Raw genomic sequence first — 23,885 nt, 5'->3', positions numbered from 1 at the left:
TCTCCCAATACCAATTTGGATTCGGCTACTTCACGTTGGGTAAAATCTAAAAAAGAGAGAAACCATGCCAATCTTGGAGAAATCTAAAGGTATTTGGAGGTAAATTGCCAGTCAGCGGTGTATGTTAGTTCTGAGACTCATATTACCCACCTTTTTAGAATCACATTTTTCCCCCCAAATCCAAAACTTAACTATAAGTGTATTTTACAGGTTTCTGAAGCCCGTGCAAACTACTGCGACGGCGAGGGGGGGTCAAATCAAATCAAATCAAATCAAATCAAATCAAATCAAATCAAATCAAATCAAATCAAATCAAATCAAATCAAATCAAATCAAATCAGACTGTTAGGGACGCTAGGGGGGTTGATGAGAAAAGTTTTAGACATTTTTTCCTTTCGTATAATCTAATTTTTGTTAACATTGCATATTGACGAAATATAAAACATTTAATATCAAGGGAAGGACGATGGGGGGTTGCAGAGTAGAGATATGAACAATCAAACCAACCTCAGTCTTCTCTGTAATCCCGACCTCCGATCTGAGAAAGTTTTCTATAGTCTCGATATCTTCTGTAGTGTTGAGGTCGACCTCGTCTTCTTCACTATCTTCCTGTTCAACCTTGCAGTCAGCCTCATCCGTTCCAGAGGTTTTTCGGTGAACCTGGTTGGTTCTATAGTTTCGCGAACTTGCTTCAGGCACCGCCCTGTAAAAAACAATATTTTTAAAATTGCCTTACAATTATGCAAAGTGTCGCAATTGTATGCATAAACGTGGTAGTGTAAAAAACGTTTGAATGTTATTTTTCAAGGGGCCATTTTTTTCTTTGTTTTTGTAAAACACGACATTTTGCGGATTTCCCGTAAACATTAATTGATTTATAAAATTTTAATTATCCATAAACATTTAATGTTCTCTCCACAACAAAATTGGGCCTAAATGGTTCAGCTGTTTAGACATTTATTGGATACAGACAGACAGACAAACCATCAAACTAGCCAACTTTATATATATATAGCCTGATACTGTTTTTGTTTCTGTGAAGAGGTAATTCATCTCTTCCCCCTTTCCCTTCTCTCTTCCATCTTGCCTTTTTCCCCTTTCCCCTTTCCTCTTCCTCCTTTTCCATTCTCTCTTCCCCCTTTTCCTTTCCTTTTTCACTTTTCCCCTTTTCTCCTTCCCCTTTTCTCCTTCCCCCTTTTTCTTCATTCCCCCCCCCAAGCTGATATTTTNTCCCCCTTTTTCCTTTTTTCTTCATTCCCCCCCCCAAGCTGATATTTTGCCCCCGGCAAACAGAAGAATATTCACCCCTGTTGCCAGTTAGAACAAATCAAATCAACTTTCTAATATAAAGCTTAGAGAAACCCTGACTAACGGCGAATAAGGAGGGGTATGTTATATGCTGTATGCATACTATTGTAACCAACATTTAAATGTATTAATGTTTATGATCGAACCACATATCCGTTACCTGGCAGGTTTTTCTTTAACGGTTGGAGCAGGCTTAGAAATAGTTAGAGGAGAAATAGTAGTTTGCGGGGTTGGTTGAGGCTGGGAAGGCAGCGCTGACACCTGTATAGATACCGAGGGTGGGATGGATATAGAAGGTTTAGTATGGTTGATAAGCTTAGAGCTATGAAGCCTGGGATCACGGGGTCTCTCCTCCTCCTTGGATACTCCTGAACCTGGAGCAACACCACTCAGAACAAGTTTCAAGCTTTCAGTGGAGGGAAGGGAGTCAAGAGGGTTCAAGGACGGTTTGGATTCATCCGTAGGTTTACTGGATTGTCGGAGATGCTTAGACCAGAGACGTCCAGGTTCCCGAACTATCCGTTCTAGATCTATCTCAGTTGGTTTGAGATCACTGGTTCTAGTTTCAGGTTTTAAGGAGATATCGTCACTGGGTTTACGCGGAGGTTTCGGCAGAATTTTCTTACTCTCCACAGAGGACCGTCGGGGTAGGGCGAGCTTTCGTGGATTTTCAATTAATGGTGGAATAGGTCTTTTCTTGACTGTACCGGATGGAGTAAATTTCATGGGATTGGCAACGCAATTCAGATTAGATAAAACTTCAGTAGTTTTCACATCCGGTTTAATAGACATATTTACTTCCGGTCTCAATGGTTGCTGATCACTAACATCCTTCTTTGAGCTTGACACTTTGACAGGTTCTGGCTTATGAATGGACTTTTGTACAACAGGTTCCGGTTTAGGTACGGGTTTGTGTACAGCCGGTTTCACAACATTTGATCCTACAACCGTCTCGGGTTTCTGTACCAGTTTTAACGGGGATATTTCTGGATTCTTATTCTTTGACCCGGAAAGTAATTTAGTTTCCATCCTGGACTTATCAGATGAAAGTTTTTCCTGGCTTGACTGCTCATGTTTTCCTTTCTCTGAAGTTCCGATTTTTTGTTTTGTTTTACTTTTCTCTGTTCCTTGTATTTCTAGATTGAGTTTAGCATACTTCTTGGTGATCATAAAATCCTTCATGCTAGACTTATTCTTACTTCTCCGCCCATCCTTCTTCTCCGGCTTGTCCGCCATATCTGCCTTGGTCAACTGCTCTTCGAAGGATATTTTCTTTACTTTCTTTATTTTCCTTGCTGGATCCATTCCCTTTATACTAACTATTTCTTTGTCAAGCAACCTTTTTTTAAATTGCGGAGATCTGGGAATTCGAAATCTTGAGTCCCCTTGTCCCGAGGTTGTCTCATGAGTGACCTCTTTGATCGTAGGGACCGGCTCAGGGTTGGGATGGACCTCGAGGTTACTTAGTTCAAGAAACTTTTGGATGTCTCCGATATTTTCTGAGGACGGCGGCTCTGTTAGCTCCCCAAAACTCTGAAAATAATCTAGGTTAAAGTAACGCAATAAGGATGTTAGGTATATCTGGTGGATACTATATATGATTTTAAAGTAAAAAAAATAATGTTTTCACCCTTTATTTTGCATGCTATACAGTTAACGGGTACCGTAACAGTACATGAAAATTTTAATCAAATTTTCTCCTGTATGTGAGGACCGATCAAATCAAATCAAATCAAATCAAATCAAATCAAATCAAATCAAATCAAATCAAATCAAATCAAATCAAATCAAATCAAATCAAATTGGCCCTAAATCTCATGTACCTAGTGTTAAATTTTTGAATTAATAAAAATGATATGAATATGTTTAGTCTCTATACAGTAAACAAGATCGAATGTTTATCTACTTTAAATTAGGACGATAAGGAGGTTAAATTATCTGATCTAATTATTAACCTTGTTGATTGATTTGAGAAAGTGTGCTGTGTTGCCCGAGCTTCATGAACATCAGGTCTGTGTTCGTGTACAGTAGTTTCAATACTCTCAACCGGAGGATGGTGAAGGTTCAAATCTCCGCGTAGAGGCTGACCGAGATCACCTTCAAGGACGTCATCCATCTCCACAAGAGATACTTCAACATCCAAATCCTTATTTGCTGCCTAAATAATATAACGAACTGAATATACAACATATCATATAATTTTACTAGTTGAATTTGTAGGAATTTCAATTAATTGCTTAGATGAAGATTACCAAAGAGATTTCAATCAAACCAAATTATCTTTCTAGAGCAGTCCTACTTCCATTATACCAGTGCTTAGTATCCGGATCCGGATCCGATGGATCCGCAAGATTTTGGATTTCTGGATCCGGATCCGAAAAAAATATGCAGATCCACGGATCCGGATTCAAGGGGTAAAATATCAACCAAAAACTGCAAAAAAAAACTTTTTTACTCCTAGAACCAAAATCTGAACTTTTGAAAAAAGAGAGATTATAAAAATTTCCTCATTTCTAAATGGTTCATAGAGTTTTAGGATAAAAATATGCGAAAAAAATAAAACAAAAAATTTGAAAATTATTTTTTGTTAAAAAAATTCAGTAAATCTTAAAGTAATGACCTGGATCCGGATCCGTTTTTTTCCAGTGCGGATCCAGGATCCGGATCCGGATCCGCATCAAAATTAAATGGATCCTAAGCACTGCATTATACAATTTCAAAATGACTTTACTGCAAGTACCTGAAGTTGTTGTAAAAGCCGAGCAGGTTCTAAAGAATCCTCCTGGTTTAACATATCTTCTTTCCTTTCTATACCATCGGACTGCAAGGGCTCCTACAGAAAAAATATATAAAATAACATTGACACAACTATTCACAATCCATGTTGAATTGTACACATTGTAAATAAAGTAAATTGTATAAATACATAACATAATCTTTAGCTTCACAGTTGGTTACTTTGTAATTGTATCCAACATTTAAATTAATATTGAATTATTTGAAAATCCAAAACTAAAAACAGAAAACTTTCACTTTTATGTATTTATTGTTTGCAAAGTAAAAAGGTTGGAGTTAAAATATTTCAGATGTTATAATTATTAAAAGAAGGCCTGGAAAGCGTGGTATATTATATCTATCTACCTCTCCCTGGACTAAGCAGGTCGAGATGCATTCAGTTTCTTTAATTCAAATTCAATAACACGTTTTGGTCTATAATTCAACGATCTTTAAAATTACGGACTTTTCTTGAAAAACATTTTCACTTGTAACAGGTCCGCCGACAAAATATATAAGAGAAAAAGCGTAAAACTTATGTTTGATAGGTCAAATCGTATCGAAACATATGGACCAAGGCCGAGTTTAAAGAATTTGAGCCGCGGCTCAAATATGGTTGTTTCCACTTAAAATTGCATTTAATTTTTCAATATTTAAGCCGGTGCTCAATTGAAACCGGTTTTTGGCAGATTTAGGCTGCGGCTCAAATTCATTAAATTCGTACACCGAACTGTTAAATTTGCGTGACCTGGTCCTGAACATCTTCTATATCTAGAACTAACATTCTGTCCAGATCATAGTTCTCATCTTCACTGTCCAAATCCTAATCAGATAATTTATTTATTTTTATTACTTTTTAAAATATAAAAAACTGAACTTTAAAAAAAAATTTTTTTTTTTTTTAAATACTTAGTTTGTAGTCGGACATTGTAGGTTTTCCCCTTTTCCCCTTCATCATAAATATACAAAATACATTTTCAATTTATCCTAGATTTTTTTATAATTGAAGATTCTGACATGTTGAGTATTTATGTACCTTCTACACGCTGATAGTTTATTTAAGACACTTTAATTACTTACCCTTTTCACGCTGATCATTTATTTCAGACACGTCGCGTTGATCATTTACCTTATTCACGTTGATCATGTTTACTTTAGACACGTAGATCATTTAGCTTTGACTAGACAGACCAATAGACATATTGATCAGTTACCTTCTACATGTTGATAATTTCACTTTTACACGTTGATAATTTATTGTGACACATTGATTATTTACGACCATAGACATGTTGATCATATACCTTAGACACGTTGATCATATAACTTAGTCACGTTGATCATTTACTTTAGACATGTTGATCAATGATCATATACCTTAGTCACGTTGATCATTTACCTTAGACACGTTGATCATTTATCTTAGACAATAATCATTTACCTATGGCTGGGGACTGGGGATAGGCAATAGCTACATTCATTTTACAGTAACTTTTAATGTTTTTAGACGTTTAAAAGGTTTTACAACAGTATGAGAAGGTTCCAACCTTTTAAACTTTATTCTGTAGAATTTTGCTTTTCTCAAACACGCAAATTTGTTAACCTACAAGAAAATATAAGGCAAAAACGAACCCAAAAACGATCGTTTTAAAACGATTGCTTTTGGGTTAGTTTTTGCCTAATATTTTCACACAGGTTAACAAATTTGCGTGTTTGATAAAAGCAAACTTCTACAGAATACAATGTTAAATCGTTGGACTCTTCTCAGGTTGTCGTAAAACCTTTTAAAAGTCTTAAAATATTAAAAGTTTCTATAAAACAAATCTAGCTATTGCCCGGCAATGTTGCTCAGTTACCTTAGACACGTTGATCATATTGAACTGAGCTCGAAGTGTCTTCTGCATCTCGTGCACGTTCTTTATATGCCCCTTCAGCTTTTCCTTGGACTGAAACCTAAGAATACAATTAATCAATCAATCATCCAACTAAGTGTAGTAATACCGTTAATTTTTAATCTCGATTATTTTTGTTTTCAGACATTTTTTGTATTAAGATGATTTAATTAAGTCTCATTATATTAAAGTAGACATGAACTTAAAACTGTTATATGTAAAAATCTTGAATCTATTGCTTAAGAATTCAAAACAAACTGTGCGTTCAACAAAATATGATATATACTGTCAGATCCTTCAGGCAAAGAATGGAAATTACATATTCTTCATGAATTACGCCAAGTTAAAGATGATAATTCTAAACAATTTTATTGATAATGAGATCGCTACCATGATTAACTTTTTATGTTCCGACTAGAAATTATATTTATATATCTATACTTTATTTTTGTTTTTCTTTTATCATAGTATTGTACCGGACCATTTTATATTTGTAAACGAAATAAATCTGGGGTCGCATAAATTTTATTTTCTACGTACCTTGCATTACACTTTAGACACTTCCATACAACGTCCTGTTGATTATGCTTACTAACATGTATATCAAGCTGGTCGCGTAGCTGGAAGCTTTTCCCACAGCCCTTCAGGGTACACTTAAACAAAATAAATAATTAAATAATTTTTTCAATTTCAGAATTCAAATTAAAGATTGCAGTCGGTCCAAATCTTAAGATTTCTGCTCGTCATATTTTTTACAAGTGACACAATGCAGTCAAGAAACGAAATTCGTTTTTTATTTCTTTGACTTCTAAAAATTGCAATTCATATCTTTAGATTTAAATACTTGTCCTATATTCATACAACTGTTACAATAAAACCAAAATATAAAAAATAAAAAATAGCTGTAATTTTGTAAATTAGGTCTTAACACTTACTAATCTGCAAAACAAATAAACAATATAATTTGTCAAAGTTCAGAATATAGATTAACATTTCTGGGAGTCCTATGTTTTACCAATGATACAATGCATTCAATGCATAATTTGCATATGCAGCAACGCTAAAAAAATAAATAAAAACTATAATTTTGTAAATTAGGCTTCAACCACATATTGTATTGAAAACAAAGAAATAAAAATAACTTGTAATGCTGAATTAAGATTTCACGTAATTTACTTCATAAAAAAAAGTCTAAAGTCCTTTGTAACGTCATAAAATTTTAATCAAATAACTTTATCGACTTGCAATTGATATTTCAAACTTCATAACTAATATTTCCTGCGGGGGTGATACTTGTTAACTTTAATGACCAGTAAGTAAACAAGTTGATTGAATAAAATGAAATATGTCACTACGTTCTGTCACCGGTGTGAAAATACTTTTATTTAATGGTCTCAAAACAAATAAAAATTAAAACCTAAAAAAAACCTTTTTCGCCCGTAATAATAATACTAATTCCAAACCATTGTTTGTAAAAATTCAATATAGCATGGGAAGGTTATTTACAGGATATGGTTTTATTATTTACAACTACTTTACAGGGAAGTTAAGGGAATTTAAATCCACCAAGGGTTCCCAAAACCAATTTTGACAATTGTAAAATTTAGAATTTCCCGAAAAAGTAATTGTATGTACACCCTTTTATCGTCTTTTGAGATGGAAATGCGCAAATTTTTCCCTGAAAACGTTGCAGAGCGGGTTTTTGTTTTACATAACAGTCCCAAGGGACGTTAAGTAACTTAACCTCCCTCTGTTGGGGGAATTATGGGTCGGTTATGCTGATAAAAAGGCGGTAAAAAAAAATTGATTAAACTAACCTTAAAAGGTTTAGCGTCTGAATGATTATGTACGGCATCTCTATGTCTGTAGAAAGCGGATTCCTCGAAGAATGTTTGAGAACATTGATCACAGTTAAACTTGACATGGTAGCTTGAACCAGTGCTCCCCGGCAAGCTGCTCCCTTGAAAGCTGCTACGGCTGCTGCTCCTATGTGAGTCCTGATGGTTCATGCACAGCTTGTGTGACCTAAACCTGATAATCAATAAATCGATTAAAAAATATCAGGAAAAACAGGATCTAAATGCTCCACGGGAAAGAATTAAAATATGAATTATTTTTGATGCTCCGAGTTTTAAACCCCTTTTGATAAAAAAATTTCCATTTTTTCCCCTAGAATTCATTTCGTTTCCCCTAGAAATAGTCATTTAGTTTCCCCTAAAATTCGTTTATTTTCACTATTTCAGAAAAAAACACTTTTATCGCACTGTCTAGACATATCCAACTTCCGGGAGGAAAATATCATTTTCAAAACGGGAGTTTATACCCCTGCAGTCTGCATTTGGGAACTAAAAAAACTGTTTCTTCTATTAGTATTAGCTTGATAAAATATTTGCTCCCTCTCTCAAATTGAACACTGTCTCCAATGTATACAATAAGGGAGTGAATCTTACCTAAATGTTTTAATATATAAAAAATGTCGGAACGGAAATGATATCTACTTAAGCAACTGTCTTGTGTAGTGATGCGGGACAATATGTTTTTCGCCGGGATTTTTACTTTTTTGTTTGTTTAAGGTTTAAATTCAAGATTGTAATTCCCAACGTGGTTATAGTGACTAAATATCTTGAATTTAAACTGAAAACAAAGAAAAAAGTAAAAATCACAACAGTGAACATACTTTCCCAAATAGTAACACAAGACATTTCTTTATATAAATTTATACAATTCACGTTTCATAAAAATGTGCAGTTTTTTAAAAATCCAAATCCGCGAAATTAAAAGGGAAACCTGTTTGCCGGTACAAAATGTTATTTTTTTATGCCTTAGAACAAATAAGAAACATTTTATACCCAAGATCATGAAATTGTGAGTAAAAATGTAGGATTAAAATTCTCTCAAAATTGAATAAAATGTTGTCTAGGTATTTACATCAAAAATGACACCAACACTTTCCCAATTGTCGTATGGCGTTTTCCAGGCCTACCTTTTATCACAGAAATTGCATGAGAATGGTTTACAGGCCAGTTTATCATGATGCTCCAGACCCTGAGCAAATACATTTGTAAAAACTCATTCAAGAGATCAACCCCCCCCCCCCCTTCAACAATTGACAAGTATCATTTATAACAGTAAAAATGGAAGATTATAAATTGAGCTAAGGAATATAACATTAAGTATGTAAATTCGTACTTTAAAATCAAAATCAGACTACTATAGGGCTGTCTTGGCTGTCATACATTCTACAGTTTCAAGACGACTTTAATAATTTAGAATTGTACCCTGGGTTTAATTTATGATTTGTAATCTCCAAAATTAATTTTAGCCTTATTTTTCAGGGGGGGGGGGGAGATAAAAAAATGCTGAAAAATGTTGCAAATAGTATTCCTGAGGATTACAGAAGCTGGTTCCACAAGATCTGCAGGTATATTTCCCAATCCATTTTGTGCTTTCATCAGAATCCATACTGTCGCTCGAGTCATTCCAATCATCAACCGGCTCATTGTCAACCACAGGCTCGATGTTGTCAATGTCGAATTCGTCGTCGTCGTTGACCTGAATGTTTCGACTATGATCACGCTTAGCTGCTCCGACGACATCTTTACCGTTCAAAATGTTGCTGCGACGAATTGTTTTCTCCTTTTTCTTTAATAGTCGTTTCTTCTTTATCTTTGATTCCCTCGGAGAATGTTTTCGTCTGGCATCGTTTTCATTCTCCTCCACATCGTAATTGAACTCGGCACGCTCGATCCCGAGAATTCGTCGAGCCTTCAGCACATCGTCCATGGACGGCCGAGACAGGCGGGAGAAAGTCTTCGATTTTCTCGTGGGTTTACTAAAACAATAATACTGTCTTTATTTAACCAGAATCTACATTCTACAACTTTACCATCATTAATCAATAAAGTAATTTAAGAATTTTACAGAATAAATATAAAAACAGGGGTAAAAATATTATCAAACTTACTTTATTTCTTATAGAATAGACTAATAGAGTATTTATAAAAATTAAAAAAAATTGGGACATGAACTGGAAAGATTCTCCTCTTTTTGATACAGTTTCTCAAAAATAATCCCAAAAAAATGTCTTAAATACATAACATTTTTTGGGGCGCTACATGCAAACGTTCTTAATGGACTGAATGGAAAGAAAAAACAATTTTTAATGAGTGTGTGGGAGGAAATGAATTTTTAAAAAAATACACACCCCTGATTAACTATTGTACTCCGCTTTAAAAATGGACAATAAACATGTTGTCAAATAATTTTGAGAAATTCACCTAATTTGATCTGGACCAAGATATCTAACAGTATAATTCTTATCCGCCTCCGGATTAGAAATCTAGAAACACAATAATAGAAAGTTAATTCGAAAAATTCACTTTGAAAATTCATCCATTGATTCTGCAGCATAGATCCCAGTTGATAATAATCAATTTTCAGATAGAAAAATAGGATTTCTGTAATTGAACAAGTTTAAAAGGGTTGCAGTTGTGAATCAAATAGGAAGGTCGCTAAAAATTACGATACTGGATACTGGAATATACCTGTTTATCAGTCCAATATGAGTTCCGAACCAGGATAGATATTAAATTACAAGATATTCTCGATATTCGGCTTCTTACAAAAGACTCCTGAAGTATAGAACTTCATAAAGATATATTAGAAGAAATCAGAGAATTTTTGTGGAACCTGACGTGGCCGCAGGAAAAAAACAAAAACAATTTAATTCTAATATTTTTTTCAAATTAATCAAAATTAGATATTTTGCGTAATTTTTTTTTGTCATTATAAATCCAAAAAGTCCAAGAAGAACGGAAAGCATCTTTAAAAACTTTGTTATCAAAAAAATGTTAGGATCTAACCAACCTGACGCATTCTGTTTACTAATCTATCAAGTCGGGAGTCGCCACTAAAAAAATGTAATTATATTTTTCTCTAAAAATTATTAAAATTAATATAATAGTACATTTAATTCGATTTAGAATCAATAAATATCAAATTAAGAGAAAAAAAGCAAAATTAAACATTTTCAGATTGTTTGATTAAGACAAAAAAACCAGAGATTTAAGTTATTGATCAATTGTTACAATCCAACGCCAATGAATGTTGTGTTTAAAGACCGATATTTTGATTGCACGAATTACATAACAAAAACAGGTTTTTACATGCGAGATAATCGTCTCTTATATAACTGGTGGTGATCTGAACTCATCCGGGTGGGACCAGCTGAATTGTAAAAATCGACCAAGGGGTTTATATTTATTTATTTAAAATGATTTTTATCAGAATTTTAGAAAAGAATAAAAAAATATAACATGAATTTATTTGCCCTTAAAAATCATTTATTTCCCAAATTCAGTAATGAAACCCAAAAAAAAAATAATATCATACTGAGAAAATGATTTTTGAAAAGGGAGGGAAAATTCTAACAACAAATATATACCCTGTATAAGACACGTGCAATGATTAAGTACCTTGAGTATGGAATGAGGAAGGTTGGTTCTCCTCTTCTTTTCCGTTCAATCTTAGGATTATCAACATCCTAGAAATAAAATCAAGATTTAAAGGGATTAAGGGGTTCCGAACAGCAATTTTTTATCACTGCTCACTTCTTTGTCAAAAGCGTCTTCAAATGAAGCTTTTCAAACATCCGGAACATCGTTGGAATATTATCATTTCCTAATCCATTAAAAAAATGATGAACTTTCAATATGAGTATTGAGTAGTATTGAGTATGAGTGTAGATTGATTTAAAAATTGATTGGTAAAATCTTTATTTACACCCAATGTATCTGTAAAATTGCTAAATCCTTCATTCATTCAGCACCATAAAGCTGTGAAATAGGCAGACGAAATTCATACAATCTTTGTTTATTTGGTGTTGTTAAGAGCTGATAAGTGGCTACAAAATCAACTAATACAGTGAAATGAGTCTGTGTACACTGCACAGTTTTAAAATTTAAACTCGAGCCTTTCAATCGTCTTATTCTACAGTTGTATGGTTCTCAATGAAGTACGTGAAATGGCATGTTTGTGGTCTTGAAGTTTAATACAGAATTCACGTTTAAAATATATCAAAAAGAAATGAGAGAACTGTTGTTGAAGTATCTCATTTCATTTTTCCTACTCTCCCAGGGAAACAGTCAATAAAAATTCTGGTTAGACATCGAAGGAAAAATATAAAAAGACATTTAAATAAAAAATGACTGATTTAACTTAATTAATTTGCAGGGCTTTTTGGGAATAAAATTTCTTAACTACTCGATTTAATTATAGAAATTTAATTTAATAATTTTTAAAATATCAATTTATCTGGTTCCTTCTCTTAACCTAGCTTTTCTTTCAAGGATTAAATAAGTAGATCGTTTTAGAAACAATACCTTTAATATCTCAGATAGTTCTCTGTCGTCTCTGTCTATTTCAAAATCGGCGGGTTTCCGCCGTTTGGACGTAGCGGAGGATTTAACGGATTTCCTCTCTAGAATGATTTGACGATATGGCTTCGGAATGATCGCCCCTAATTTTGCTACCTCCAGGGATCGTCGGCGCAGAGGCTTCAATCGAACTTCGATACCTGAATCTGATTTATTAGAATCTCCTCTATCTGATAGTTTGTTTTTGTTAAACTTTTGTTTGGATTTTTCTGATTTTGAAGATTGAGTGCTCCGCAACTTATTTTTGGAAAATTTGACTCCGTCTCTTAATCGCTTAAGCTTACGCTCTGCATAGTTCAGCTGTTTACGGCCAGCTTTGGTCTTTCTTCGATCTCCAGCATCTGCTGAACTTGGATCAGCCTTCTTCAGATTTTCTAGCAGCTGAAGCTGTTTCTGAATGAACAATTCCTTATATTTGTCTCGTAGTTTCTTTTTTGGTCGACCAGGTCCAGTTTTCGTTGTATTCTTACTACATTGAGGCAATATCGGCATCTCTTCGTCTTCATCCGATACAATAATAATGGTTTCGTTGATTTTCTGCTCAGATGGCGGATTTATCTTCACAGTTGGCGGATTTTCGAATAATTCGGAGGATTTGATTGGCTCCGGCTCCGGTTCCATTTCACTCTCAGATGAGAGATGAAATTCTCTGGAAAATATGGCGTCGTCATCCTCCTCCGCTATTTTCTTCTTTTCAGGTCTAACAAATGGTCAAAGTTATATTTTTTATAAAGGCGACTTACCTTACCTAAATCTTAAGATTAAGGCATTATGAGTAAATCTTAAAAAATAAATAAAACCTATGAAAAAATTGACAATAAATCACACCTTTACCAAAAAAAATCGAAAAAACATGCACGACTATTTTTGAGCTACTAGGTCACAAATTTTAATTTAAAAAATATAGATTTTCCTCTATATAATGGACTAAAAACATCATTTCAAGTAACCCTCCATGGAAAGATGGCAATGCCAGATTCACAACAGTATCATTAAATCTGAGAAATAATGTGGAATATATTTCTTCTATGTTTAATTATGTTTACCTCTGATAAGTCCTTTACGTTTTCCTGCAGTAGAAATGCGCAAATCACTTTGGCAAGAAATGCACAAATAAAAATTTTCCGTTTACAACAACAAAAGCAGGGAAATCTAATTATTTCCTGATCAGGCAAAGCGTACCTTTGTAAAGTGTGCATTGTCATCAGTGCATGGGCTGTCAATTGAAATTACGCTTACAGTCCCTTTAAGAAAACAACCCCAGAAAAAATGTTGCCACTGAGCGTGAACATATTTCCCAAAAAAATATTATTCGGTATTCCAAAAAATATTACCCCTGCAACAAACTGGATTAGTTAAAATATTGCCGAAATAATAATTATCATGCAGAATGTAAAGTAGCACTAAAAACTAATTTATAAAACTAAAGAAGATTCAATTTTATATAAATCTTTAGCTTTAATAATTAAATGAATTGCGTTCGACATTTATTCGTGTCTAACTAACCATTATAAGCAATAACCTGCTTGTTTAACCAATTTGGACTAGAAACCATCACTCGATGTACTTTTGGTGAAAGTCAAAAATAATTTTTAAATATTTGGTGTTGGGGCATTCCATGTCTGTTAAGATAAAGCCCAGAAATTGCCATATCTGATTAGGCGGAAATTTAAGCAAAGCTTGATAATCAAGAAAAGCTCATTTAATTTATAAACATTATTGGAGAGACCTCCGGATTGAAAATTAGGAAGCTAATAACAAAAATTTGTTTTAAAATCTTAAAATTTTATTTTTATCATCTTAAAAAATTTAGATTTTGCCAGACTATAGTTTGAAAAATATTGAAAAACCAATCTATCGTTAACTTGAATAAGGCAAAGTAGCTATTTAATAATATTTTTCCGATAGTAAAAATATTGTAAAAATACTGCACTGGTTTTTAATTAAACAAAAACTCGTAGCTATAAGAATGTATCTGTAAATTCTAGGTTCTTTATAAACTCAAAACTCAGTGAACCAACTATTTTTATTACACTCACTCGTTGAAGTGGTAAAAAAATCTTGACTAATAAAAAACACCACGGAAAGTATTAAAACACTTTGATGAGCCAATTTTTATGATGGAAACCTGAAGCCATAACTTTTGTGATTCACGGGAGCAAGCTTTGATCTACATCTTATGCACACACCTACGGTTTAATTTAATTCCTTTTCAATATCCCATGCTAGTTATACCCTAAAGGAGTAACTTTATTAGAAAACGAGCATCAAGATCCTAACATTTAAAGAGTCTACGTTGGGTATCAAGATTTAGCGTTCAAGTTTAACGATTCATGATACAAAAGTTCCATCATCTGAGTCCGAATTTAATGAATTTGAGCCGCGTCTAAAATCCCCCAAAATCCGGTTTCAATTGAGCGCCGGCTTAAATCTTGAAACATTGAATACGATTTCAAGTGGAACTAACCGTGTTTGAGCCGCGGCTTAATTTTAGCCGCGGCTCAACTTGTTTAAATTTTGCCTCTGATTAAATATCTGCTTTACTTTAAAGAATTTCAGGACATTAATCAAGCTCCTTTAAAATATATAAAGCTCAGACACAAATTTCTTTAAATAAGATTTTTTATTTTCCAAATTTCTGGCCTTGTTAAGCATTTCAGCTATTACTTACATGATCTTTTAAATGTATCTAGAGTGTATTAAAATAGCTCTGTTAAAAAAGAAAATACGTTCCCCAAATAAAAAAAAAAAGTTTTGATAAAATAATTTTAACCCTATCTCGACAAGGGGAGGGGAGGGGGCATTGTAATTAAAAATAGGCAACAAACTGCCTTAATCCAGTCCTTGGATTTCAATATTTTATAGCTCTTTGAAAAGCCTACAACAAAAGGAAGCAGATTGCACAATTTTAAGAAATTAAACAACGATTTATGCAAAGACGCCTTCAGGAAGTTTGCACATTTTCAGTTTTCTTTGAATACACACAATACACATAAAGGTTTTACAAATTTTCAAATATTTTTGCGTAAGAATTCTGAATACATTTTTTCTTTAAATAACTGGATTGCGCAATAAGTATTTGCATTGTTGCAAATTTGTCATTTTATCAGTTCATTGCAGTAGAGGAAGTAGCAGTATTTTGGGTAGAGGAGACGTAATTAGGAACTAGGCTAGGTTAGGAAGTTCGCAGATTTTTAAACATTTTTTGTTCGCGCATTTTCGATTACACATTTATGTAATTTTGAACATCTATAGACCTTCCCAAGGGTCATGTGAGGTCCCACACAAAAAAATTTGGGACCAATCAGTTTGGCCGTTTTAACGTTTATTGGATAGAAACGAACAGACAGACAGACAGACCAGCTAAGTATGTATTTGGATGAGGGTTATGATTGTGTTTAAAAAAAAATCATGAAAAAATGGCATGCAAAATGGTTAATTTGTTAGTGAAGCAAAACAAAACATAACCCAGTCTTATTTTAACAACATGGATTCAGAAATAATAAAAAAACTTTTTATTCAAGACCTTGCACATTCTTAATTAAGAATTGATCTTTTGAAAGATAGAAATTTTAGAGTAAAAAATTCAAACATATATTGTTGAGTAAATTCTTTGATTTGAAACAGTGCATAAAAAAATTGCGTACAAAAAAGCACGAAACCATGACATTTTACACATATGGGCAGGGCAACCCACAATAAAAAATTTCCCTCGCCCATTTATTAGTTTTTAAGGCAAAGGTCGCAACGAAAAACATTCCTCCAAACCACAATAACTTTAAAAATTGGACGCTCATGTGACAAAGTGCTAGTATGGGAATAAACGAAAAAAAAAACACAATTGAAAATGAAATTAGATTTTATAATCTGGAATGCAGAACTGTTATTTTGATTTCCTAATTGCATCATTGAATTTAATTCTTGAACGAGGGAGGGGTGGCTGCTCTCAGGGTTTTGGAGTTACTCCCAGGGTTATGGAGTGTTTCCTAGGGTTTTGGGGTAATTGTGAAAATTTTTCCGATCTTTTATGAAGTTCTTTAAAAAGGGCACTTTATGACCAGAAATTTGAAAAAAAGGACTTTGCTTCGCCTCTTTAAATGTCTTTGTTAAGATAATTGTAAGAGGGGAAAAATCACAAATTTCAGTACAAAAAAATTTCGGCGATCATATAGTCTTGATTAGACAAACTGACGACATTTGTTTAGATTTAACATTAAGCATTATTTGTAAATGTAAAACAAACTTTTTTTTAGTTAGATACGGTTTCATTTGAGATAGTCCAATACATTTCAACATCTTATAAGTTACCTTATTTTCAAGTTAAAATAATCTTTAATTAATTGTGGTCATTAAAAATTTTAAAAAAGTTTTCCTCAGAAATCTCGATAATTTGAGTAGTGCGCGCTATACAGAAGACTGTAAATTAGACCAAGAACAAATAAGTTAATGTTGGATAAAAATGTTATATTAATAGAACAGTTTTACGAGATTCCCACCCCTCTTTTAAAATAATCAATCATCTAAAAGAGTTTGGGAAGGTTAGTGTATTAGTCAAAGTCTCTAAAAAGCGGAGATAAAGTTTAAGAATTTGAATAACGAACAAATTTGCAATACTACTTTTGGTTTGAATTTATGTCCGAATTTTTTGCTAAAAAATGTTTTAAATCACAGCAAAGTTAAAAAAATTGTTAATGGTTTAATTTTCAATAATTTTGGTCTTTAGGTGGGTTAGTAATTTTTTTTCAAATTACCTACCTAATAACACATAACGCCATTTTAATCTGAAATGAAAACCTAATCCTGAGTTAGCGCCCCGATAATCATTTTCCTGAAAAAAATTGTTGACCTGGCAAAATCTAAAATGGCATCGTTATATTTAGAACTGAAACTTAAACACAGATTTAATATTACTTGTGACCATAACCTAATGAAGATCTCAGATTGGGCGGGGTTTGATTGTACCGGCCCGCCCTCTGGTGGGATGGACTGTACCGGCCCGCCCTCTGGGGACAGCCGAAATATTTGCGGCTTTTCCTCCGGTAATTCGTAGATTTGCACCATTTCTTGATTCAGCAACACCTGCTGGAACATTTTACTATCTTCATCAATATTTATATGGGAAAAATGCTCGGCTTTAGCCGGCGTTAATAAATCTTTTGTCGTAAATTCCGAATATTCTTCCTCGACAAATTCGGATTTAATACTCGACGCAACCTCAGTTTCCGTCGAAATTAAAGAATCCGTCGAAATATCGACAATTTTCACATCAAGTTTGTTTTCAAATATCTCCTCAGTATTGTCTTCATCTGTATCACTCTCAGTCAGGCTTCTCAGCGACCTTGAAGTAAATTCCATCGTGAATTAAATGGCAAAGAAGACAGTTTTTAAAATTAAATTACAGCCTGAACATATTTTTTTCATGAAATTGAAAAGACAGCATTCAAATCTCATAAAAGGGAGTGAGAGTTAAACTGAGTATGCAGTGTTGTGGAAAACTTCTTTCGGGTTCATTTGAGAAATATAAAACTTTTTAATGATCTGTAAATCCTGAGTTTGCGCGCAAATTCAACGTTCAAAACTCCTACTTTGGGGGTGGATACGTTTTCAGAATTAGTTTTTTTTTTTAATTATTAAATAACGACGACATAAAATGTAAAAAAATTCTACAATAAACTACAGAAGTCATGTATAGGAACACGTTGAGAAAATAAAAATTAATCTTATCATCACAAATATGTAATCGTGTTCATTAGTTTCTATTTTCTCATTATTCTGGTTTCTCATTTTTCACAAAGATGTTTGCAAATTTTCTAGAATTACTATTGAAAAGACGACATTTGAAGAATTTGAAGAAATCTGCGAATAAATTCAAAGAAAATAAGAAATTCAATATAATACTGAAAACGAAATAATCGATTTTAGCATTGATTTATTGACAAATTTCTTTTGAGAAATATGTTCCTAACCATCTATTTAGATTTCTGTATAATTTTTACTTTATTTTTCGTTGTCGTTATTTAATAATTAAAAAAAAACTATTTCTGAAAACGTATCCACCCCCAAAGTAGGAGTTTTGAACGTTGACTTTGCGCTCATCTCAGGATTTAAAGATCTTTAAAAAGTGTAATATGTCTCTAATGAATCCGAGAGAAGTTTTCCACATGCATACTCAGTTCAACTACCTTACATAGCCGGTCACTCCCTTTGAACTGCTCTTTAAAAACATCATATTGTGATCAATCCATCAATCAAGATACAAATAAATTTTAAAATTAGAATTTTTTTTTAACCAAAAACTTGCCAGTGATAATGTTTAACTACATCAATATTTTAGTCCAGTAGACCCTTCTCTTTTTGAAATTTAGGGCATAAGCGGGAAAAAAATAGTCAAATCCTAAATAAAAAAGAGAGAGACGGCAAAGCATTTAATTATCTAAAAATGCGTCACTAACAGACCCAGTTCAATATGAGAAATGATTTAATTAACTCATTACTACAATGTACTCACTATCTTTCATTTTTTAGTTGTCTCGACTATCTCGACAAATTTTGGCGTTTATATAATTAAAAGAATAGATAAATAAAATAGAGGTAACTTGGAAGAAATTGAAAATTATTCAGTAAATGACATTTGCCTCTATTTTTAGGTCAAAAAAAAAATACATTTTCCACACAACTGCAACATGAACGTAAACATACCAGGTGTGTATAATTCCATGAAAAATCATTACCCTCCCCCCTCTCTGGAAATTTTTTTTTCATTTAGAAGTTGGCCATGCTTACCATGTTTATTGTTTACCCGTAGCGCAACATTTTTAGCGGGGGGTTTAGTCGCTAAATTTGAGAGGAAAATAAGTGTTCAGAAGAAATTAAACAAATTTTTGGCAAAGAATGAAAAAAACTTGCCTTTTCATATCCAATTTTTCATTTTTTTTCTATGTATAAAAACATTTTCTTCAGAGGGGGATAATTCTTAAAAATATACACCCCTGAATCGTACTGCAATGTATATTATGTACATCATGTTTACTATACCCACCTAGCTCGGATGGTGGGTAGAGCTAGAGCAGAAGATTGAGGAAGCAGTCCCCTTGGCTCGGACCCAGGAGTTGCGTACGCCTAAAAACCAAACTTCGTAATATAATTTCCGTCACACAAACCCCTAGCGTAGAAGGCAAACGATTCGGGTTTGTTATTTTCGGAGCAATTTGGTTAAGTTGGGGTCTAACGGGACCTTTCGGGAATAATACGAATGAAATTAAACTACTCCAAATGCCGCCGTGTAAATCTTGGTTAGAATAAGTATATGTTTTTTTGCTATATTTAAAATATTATTTCGGGTCTTATTTTTATTGTATAATACTTTTGTAATTAAAACCTTTCATGTAAAAAATGCCATTTTTTGAAAATTCATAATAATATTTATTTCCTTTAAAAAAGATGTGGCTGATTTATAATTTATACCTTATTAAACCCCTTTTCAATTTTTTCTCTTCTACTCTCGCGTTCCTTTTCAGTTATCTCACTCTCAAGATCACTAAGGATCAAGTTCAAATTTTTTTTTAAGCATTATCTTCCATAGATATTTTTATGAGGAAAAATCAAATTCAAAGTTCAAGGTTGCTTACTCTTATATTTGTGACGAAATTCAAAATATGAACTTTCCTAATGATATTTTTCAATTGTTCATTTTTAGAAAAAGTCTTCTCTGAAATTTCATTAGAAAATCCACAAATTTTCTCCGTTGAACTTTGCTCCAAGGAATCCGGGAAGGCGAAACGAATTCGAGGATTTTGATGAATTATTGATTTGTTAGTCAGTCGGTTTACAGAAACCATCATTTTCTTCAACCGGAAAGGTTCGACGGTTTCGTTAGAATCGCTCTCGAAGGAGCTTGAATCCTCTACTTCGTCGTCGTTGGATAGTTTTGGCTGCAAATAACTGAAAATGTATAAAATAAATAAACGATATCAAAACTTATTCACAAGGGTTACACAGTCGGTTAAAGGGGGATTATGTCAGGTGGCCCTCTATACCTGGTTACGAACGGAATCCGTTAAATCTTAGTTTTAACAAAGTTATATGAAAATGTCCTTGCTTCGCTATCTGAAAATCGATAACAAACAAGTTGGACTTTTTTTTGGAATTATGCAGCAGGCGCCATAAAAGGTCATAATGTTGAGAAATCACCCCCAACCCATCTTTGAAAAAAAAATTTACCCCTGAGGCTGAAAGTTGGGTATGTTTTTGGTTTTGGGTTTCTTTCGCTGAATTTGGGAACACGTATTATTCTTAAGGGAAAATTATCGAAAAAGGTTAAAAAATTCTTGAAATTTGACAATCCTAAGACTATTCCAGATAAGACTATGTCTTCCTCTTTATTATTCATCTTAAGGTTAAATTATAGTAATAATAATAACTGTACACCCATTAAAATCAACTTTTTGTACCTTAGTAGAGATTTAGTGGAAGGAGTAGGATTTAGATTTTTTAACCTCTCACTCTTTCTTTTCTTTATCGACTTAAGAACATTAATCCCTCCACGGATTTGAATTTGGTCCTCGTCCTCCTGTGGTTCGTCCTTACTGGAGGACGTAGATTCTTCTCTACTTGAAGAGGGTTCGTCCTCTCCCCGTCTTAGAGGTGACAGGGTTAGTTTGACCCGGGATCCGGGTAAACTTAAACTTTCTTCTTTAGTCGTAGCCCTAAACAGTTTAAAAAATCTATTAGATTAAGAATACATAGACGTTTAATAAATTTCCAGAACAATGTGTATAAAAACTAACATTATTATGTTAATTATATTATTTTTCAGCTTAACCACGATGCTTGAAAGCTTTGCCTAATGTGTGATGTGTAAAGAAACTATAATTTGTTCAATAATAAATCTGAAGTTTTGATAAATTCAAGATCGGAACTGTTAATAAAAGTTTCAACTTAATTTCAGAAGAAAGATATTTGAAAACTTGAGTCAGAGACAGAAATTACTAATCCGTTCCAATTTTACGGGACGGCTTCAAAATATAGATGCACAACAGCGTAAATAATAATTTGATCCTAAGAAATGCATTTCCATGATGATTTCTAATTAAAGGGCCAAAACAGTAAACTTTAAGTGCAAAATATATAACTAAAAATAATTCATTTGTATCACTTGATAAGACTAAAATATTAAAATTGAAAATTTTAAGTAATTTTTCAAAAGTGTCAGATCAGTTCCAATGGTATGGAACACAATGTGCCTCAAAAAATGCTATTTTTTACAATTTTGCATTAAATATGGCAAGTTATATAAGACATAAAAAGGTTTATCATTTTCAATTTAGTTTTTTGAGACAAGCATGTACTCAGAAACAGGGTGTATATTTTATTAAAAAAAATTTCCCCCTCTTTAATGTTCCATGAATAATTTTTTTCCCCAAGCACCAAAACTTATTAAGGGGAGATACAAACCTTAATCTTTCTTTAATAGTTCTACAATATTTAACTTTAATTCGTTTAGTTGCTTGCAGATTTAAAACTTGAAAGAATTCTTCTTTTGAAGATAAAATATCAGTTTTACTCGGACTCTCGGGCTCTTCCATTTTATCTGAAATATTGACATTTACAGAAAAAATACTTAGCTTTAGTCCGTGAATTTTTCCTTTCGTGATAAATAAATAGTAAATATATTATGTAAAGATAATTATGAGCAAGATCTGGACTTAATTCCCTTTAAAGAGGGACTGGGACATCCCCGACTCACATCGGTACCCTGAAGTGAATTTCTATATTCTGCTGAATCTAGAAAGTAATTTTAAAAATTTCTATATTTAGAAACAGCAGAAAAACGACAGTTGAGATGGCTAAGATATCGGGTAATTATGTTCGACATGGCGGAGACTAACCAAAAATCGTATATTGGGAAATTACCCAATTTTGTACATGAACACTAATTTTCAGCAAATTATTATTTATTTTTTATTGTTCAAGAGTTACGTTAGGACAATTTTTGGGCCGAGCGCTTCGGCTAGGACAGTCTAAGGGGCCGAGCAACGCGGCTGGGACAGTCTAAGGGACCGAGCAACGCGGCTTGGAATGTCTAAGGGGCCGAGCAACGCGGCTAGGGGACTGGGCGCACCGGCCACATGATCATTTGTATCCAAGTGTTATATATGAGATCCATGTACAAAATTGATTGGAGGGGGGGTGGCCAAAAATCGTAAACTAGGAAATTACCCTAAACCGTCCAAATCTGGCCTATTTAATGTGACACTGTGGTGTCAAAAGCCTAGTTGCGGACTGCGCAGGAGCACTGAGTACTGACCAGGCAAGGGCAGGCAGAGACGACTTGTTTCCGTACTCCGCTATAAGAGCATTGCCGCAAACTGTTCTAGAAAAATTTAAAGATTTTCGAACAGCTTCTTTAAAAGTCGTCTTTTAAATAATATACCTGTTAATTTTTGTTGTTTCTTATTTGTTTCTCTTATACAGAGTGTCCCAAAAAACACGGGAATTCAGTGACGAATTGGATATCGTCTTTGTTATGAATTAGCATTGTAAGACCTGATTTCACAAGCCATAATATTATTATGTCTGCTAGAGTTTATTTTATGAAAAAGGTAAAAGACTGTAAAGATGTGTCTATAATGTCTCCGCAAGATGAACAGTGTAGACGGACAAGATTATACTACAATTTTCTTGTTTTACTAAGTACAACGGTATAACAGTCAAAACATAAACAAACAAATTGTGAACACAGCAGACGAAACTCTTACAGATTACTGCTTTCTCAGTATGGTATCACATACTAAATCAAAGAATTATTTTAAAAGACGATATCGAATTCGTCATTTAATTCCCATGTTTATTGGGACACCCTGTACCTAACAATATACTTAAACCTATCAAATTTTGTTTTATACAATAAAGTGATGGAACCCAGGTAATAATTTTGCGTAAAATCCGCGGAAATTCCTAGGAATCTCCTGAGAATCCGCAGAAATTCCCAGAAATCTTTCACTGGAAAATCCGGTGTAAATGTCGACAGCAATTCAGAGGAATTTCTCGTAACCCATTCCAAGGAATTTCTCCAGGTCCGAGAAATTTCTTGTAACCCATTCCGAGGAATTTCTCATAACGGCCTATCCAATTGGAATTTCTTGTAACCAATTCCAGGTATTTTCTTGTAACCAATTCCATGGGGAATTTCTTGTTAACAATTCTGCAGAAAACCGGAGAATATGTCGACAAAATTTGTGGAAATTCTTGGGAATTTCCAGAGAAAAGTTCTTTAGATTCATTTCCTGGAAACTATTCCCAAGATTTTCTCAAGAGTTCCTCAGGCATATCATGACTTATTCTCATCATATTCCTGAGTAGACACAATAGTAGTGAATAACTTAACAACCTACTGTATTGCCCCTCCAACTTTTTAGAAGTATAACCAACATCTTAACCAGAACATTTCAATCATTTTTGATCTTACTGAAGTTGC

General features: G+C 33.4%; 1 protein-coding gene across 1 annotated transcript; it reads right to left on the bottom strand.

Moving 5' to 3' along the window:
• Positions 1-407: 407 nt before the first annotated feature.
• On the bottom strand, positions 408-22,000 carry LOC111702137 (uncharacterized). The gene is made up of 20 exons (XM_023473716.1): positions 21,863-22,000; positions 20,860-21,114; positions 20,075-20,350; positions 19,874-19,946; positions 19,449-19,528; positions 17,334-17,747; positions 12,356-13,109; positions 11,450-11,517; positions 10,842-10,884; positions 10,520-10,606; positions 10,253-10,314; positions 9,360-9,807; positions 8,959-9,020; positions 7,793-8,006; positions 6,516-6,628; positions 5,940-6,036; positions 4,832-4,906; positions 4,049-4,141; positions 3,264-3,466; positions 408-703 (listed from the first exon to the last, which is right to left on the bottom strand). Exons 1-20 carry the CDS (start codon positions 21,991-21,993, stop codon positions 415-417), a joined length of 3,837 nt encoding a protein of 1,278 aa, XP_023329484.1. The 5' UTR covers positions 21,994-22,000; the 3' UTR covers positions 408-414.
• Positions 22,001-23,885: the final 1,885 nt, after the last annotated feature.

This window comes from Eurytemora carolleeae, unplaced genomic scaffold (genome assembly GCF_000591075.1).
Source record: "Eurytemora carolleeae unplaced genomic scaffold, Eaff_2.0 scaffold442, whole genome shotgun sequence".
Classification (NCBI taxonomy): Eukaryota; Metazoa; Arthropoda; class Copepoda; order Calanoida; family Temoridae; genus Eurytemora; species Eurytemora carolleeae.
Note: the sequence above shows the minus strand (reverse complement) of the source record. Positions and strands in the feature narration are given on the sequence as shown.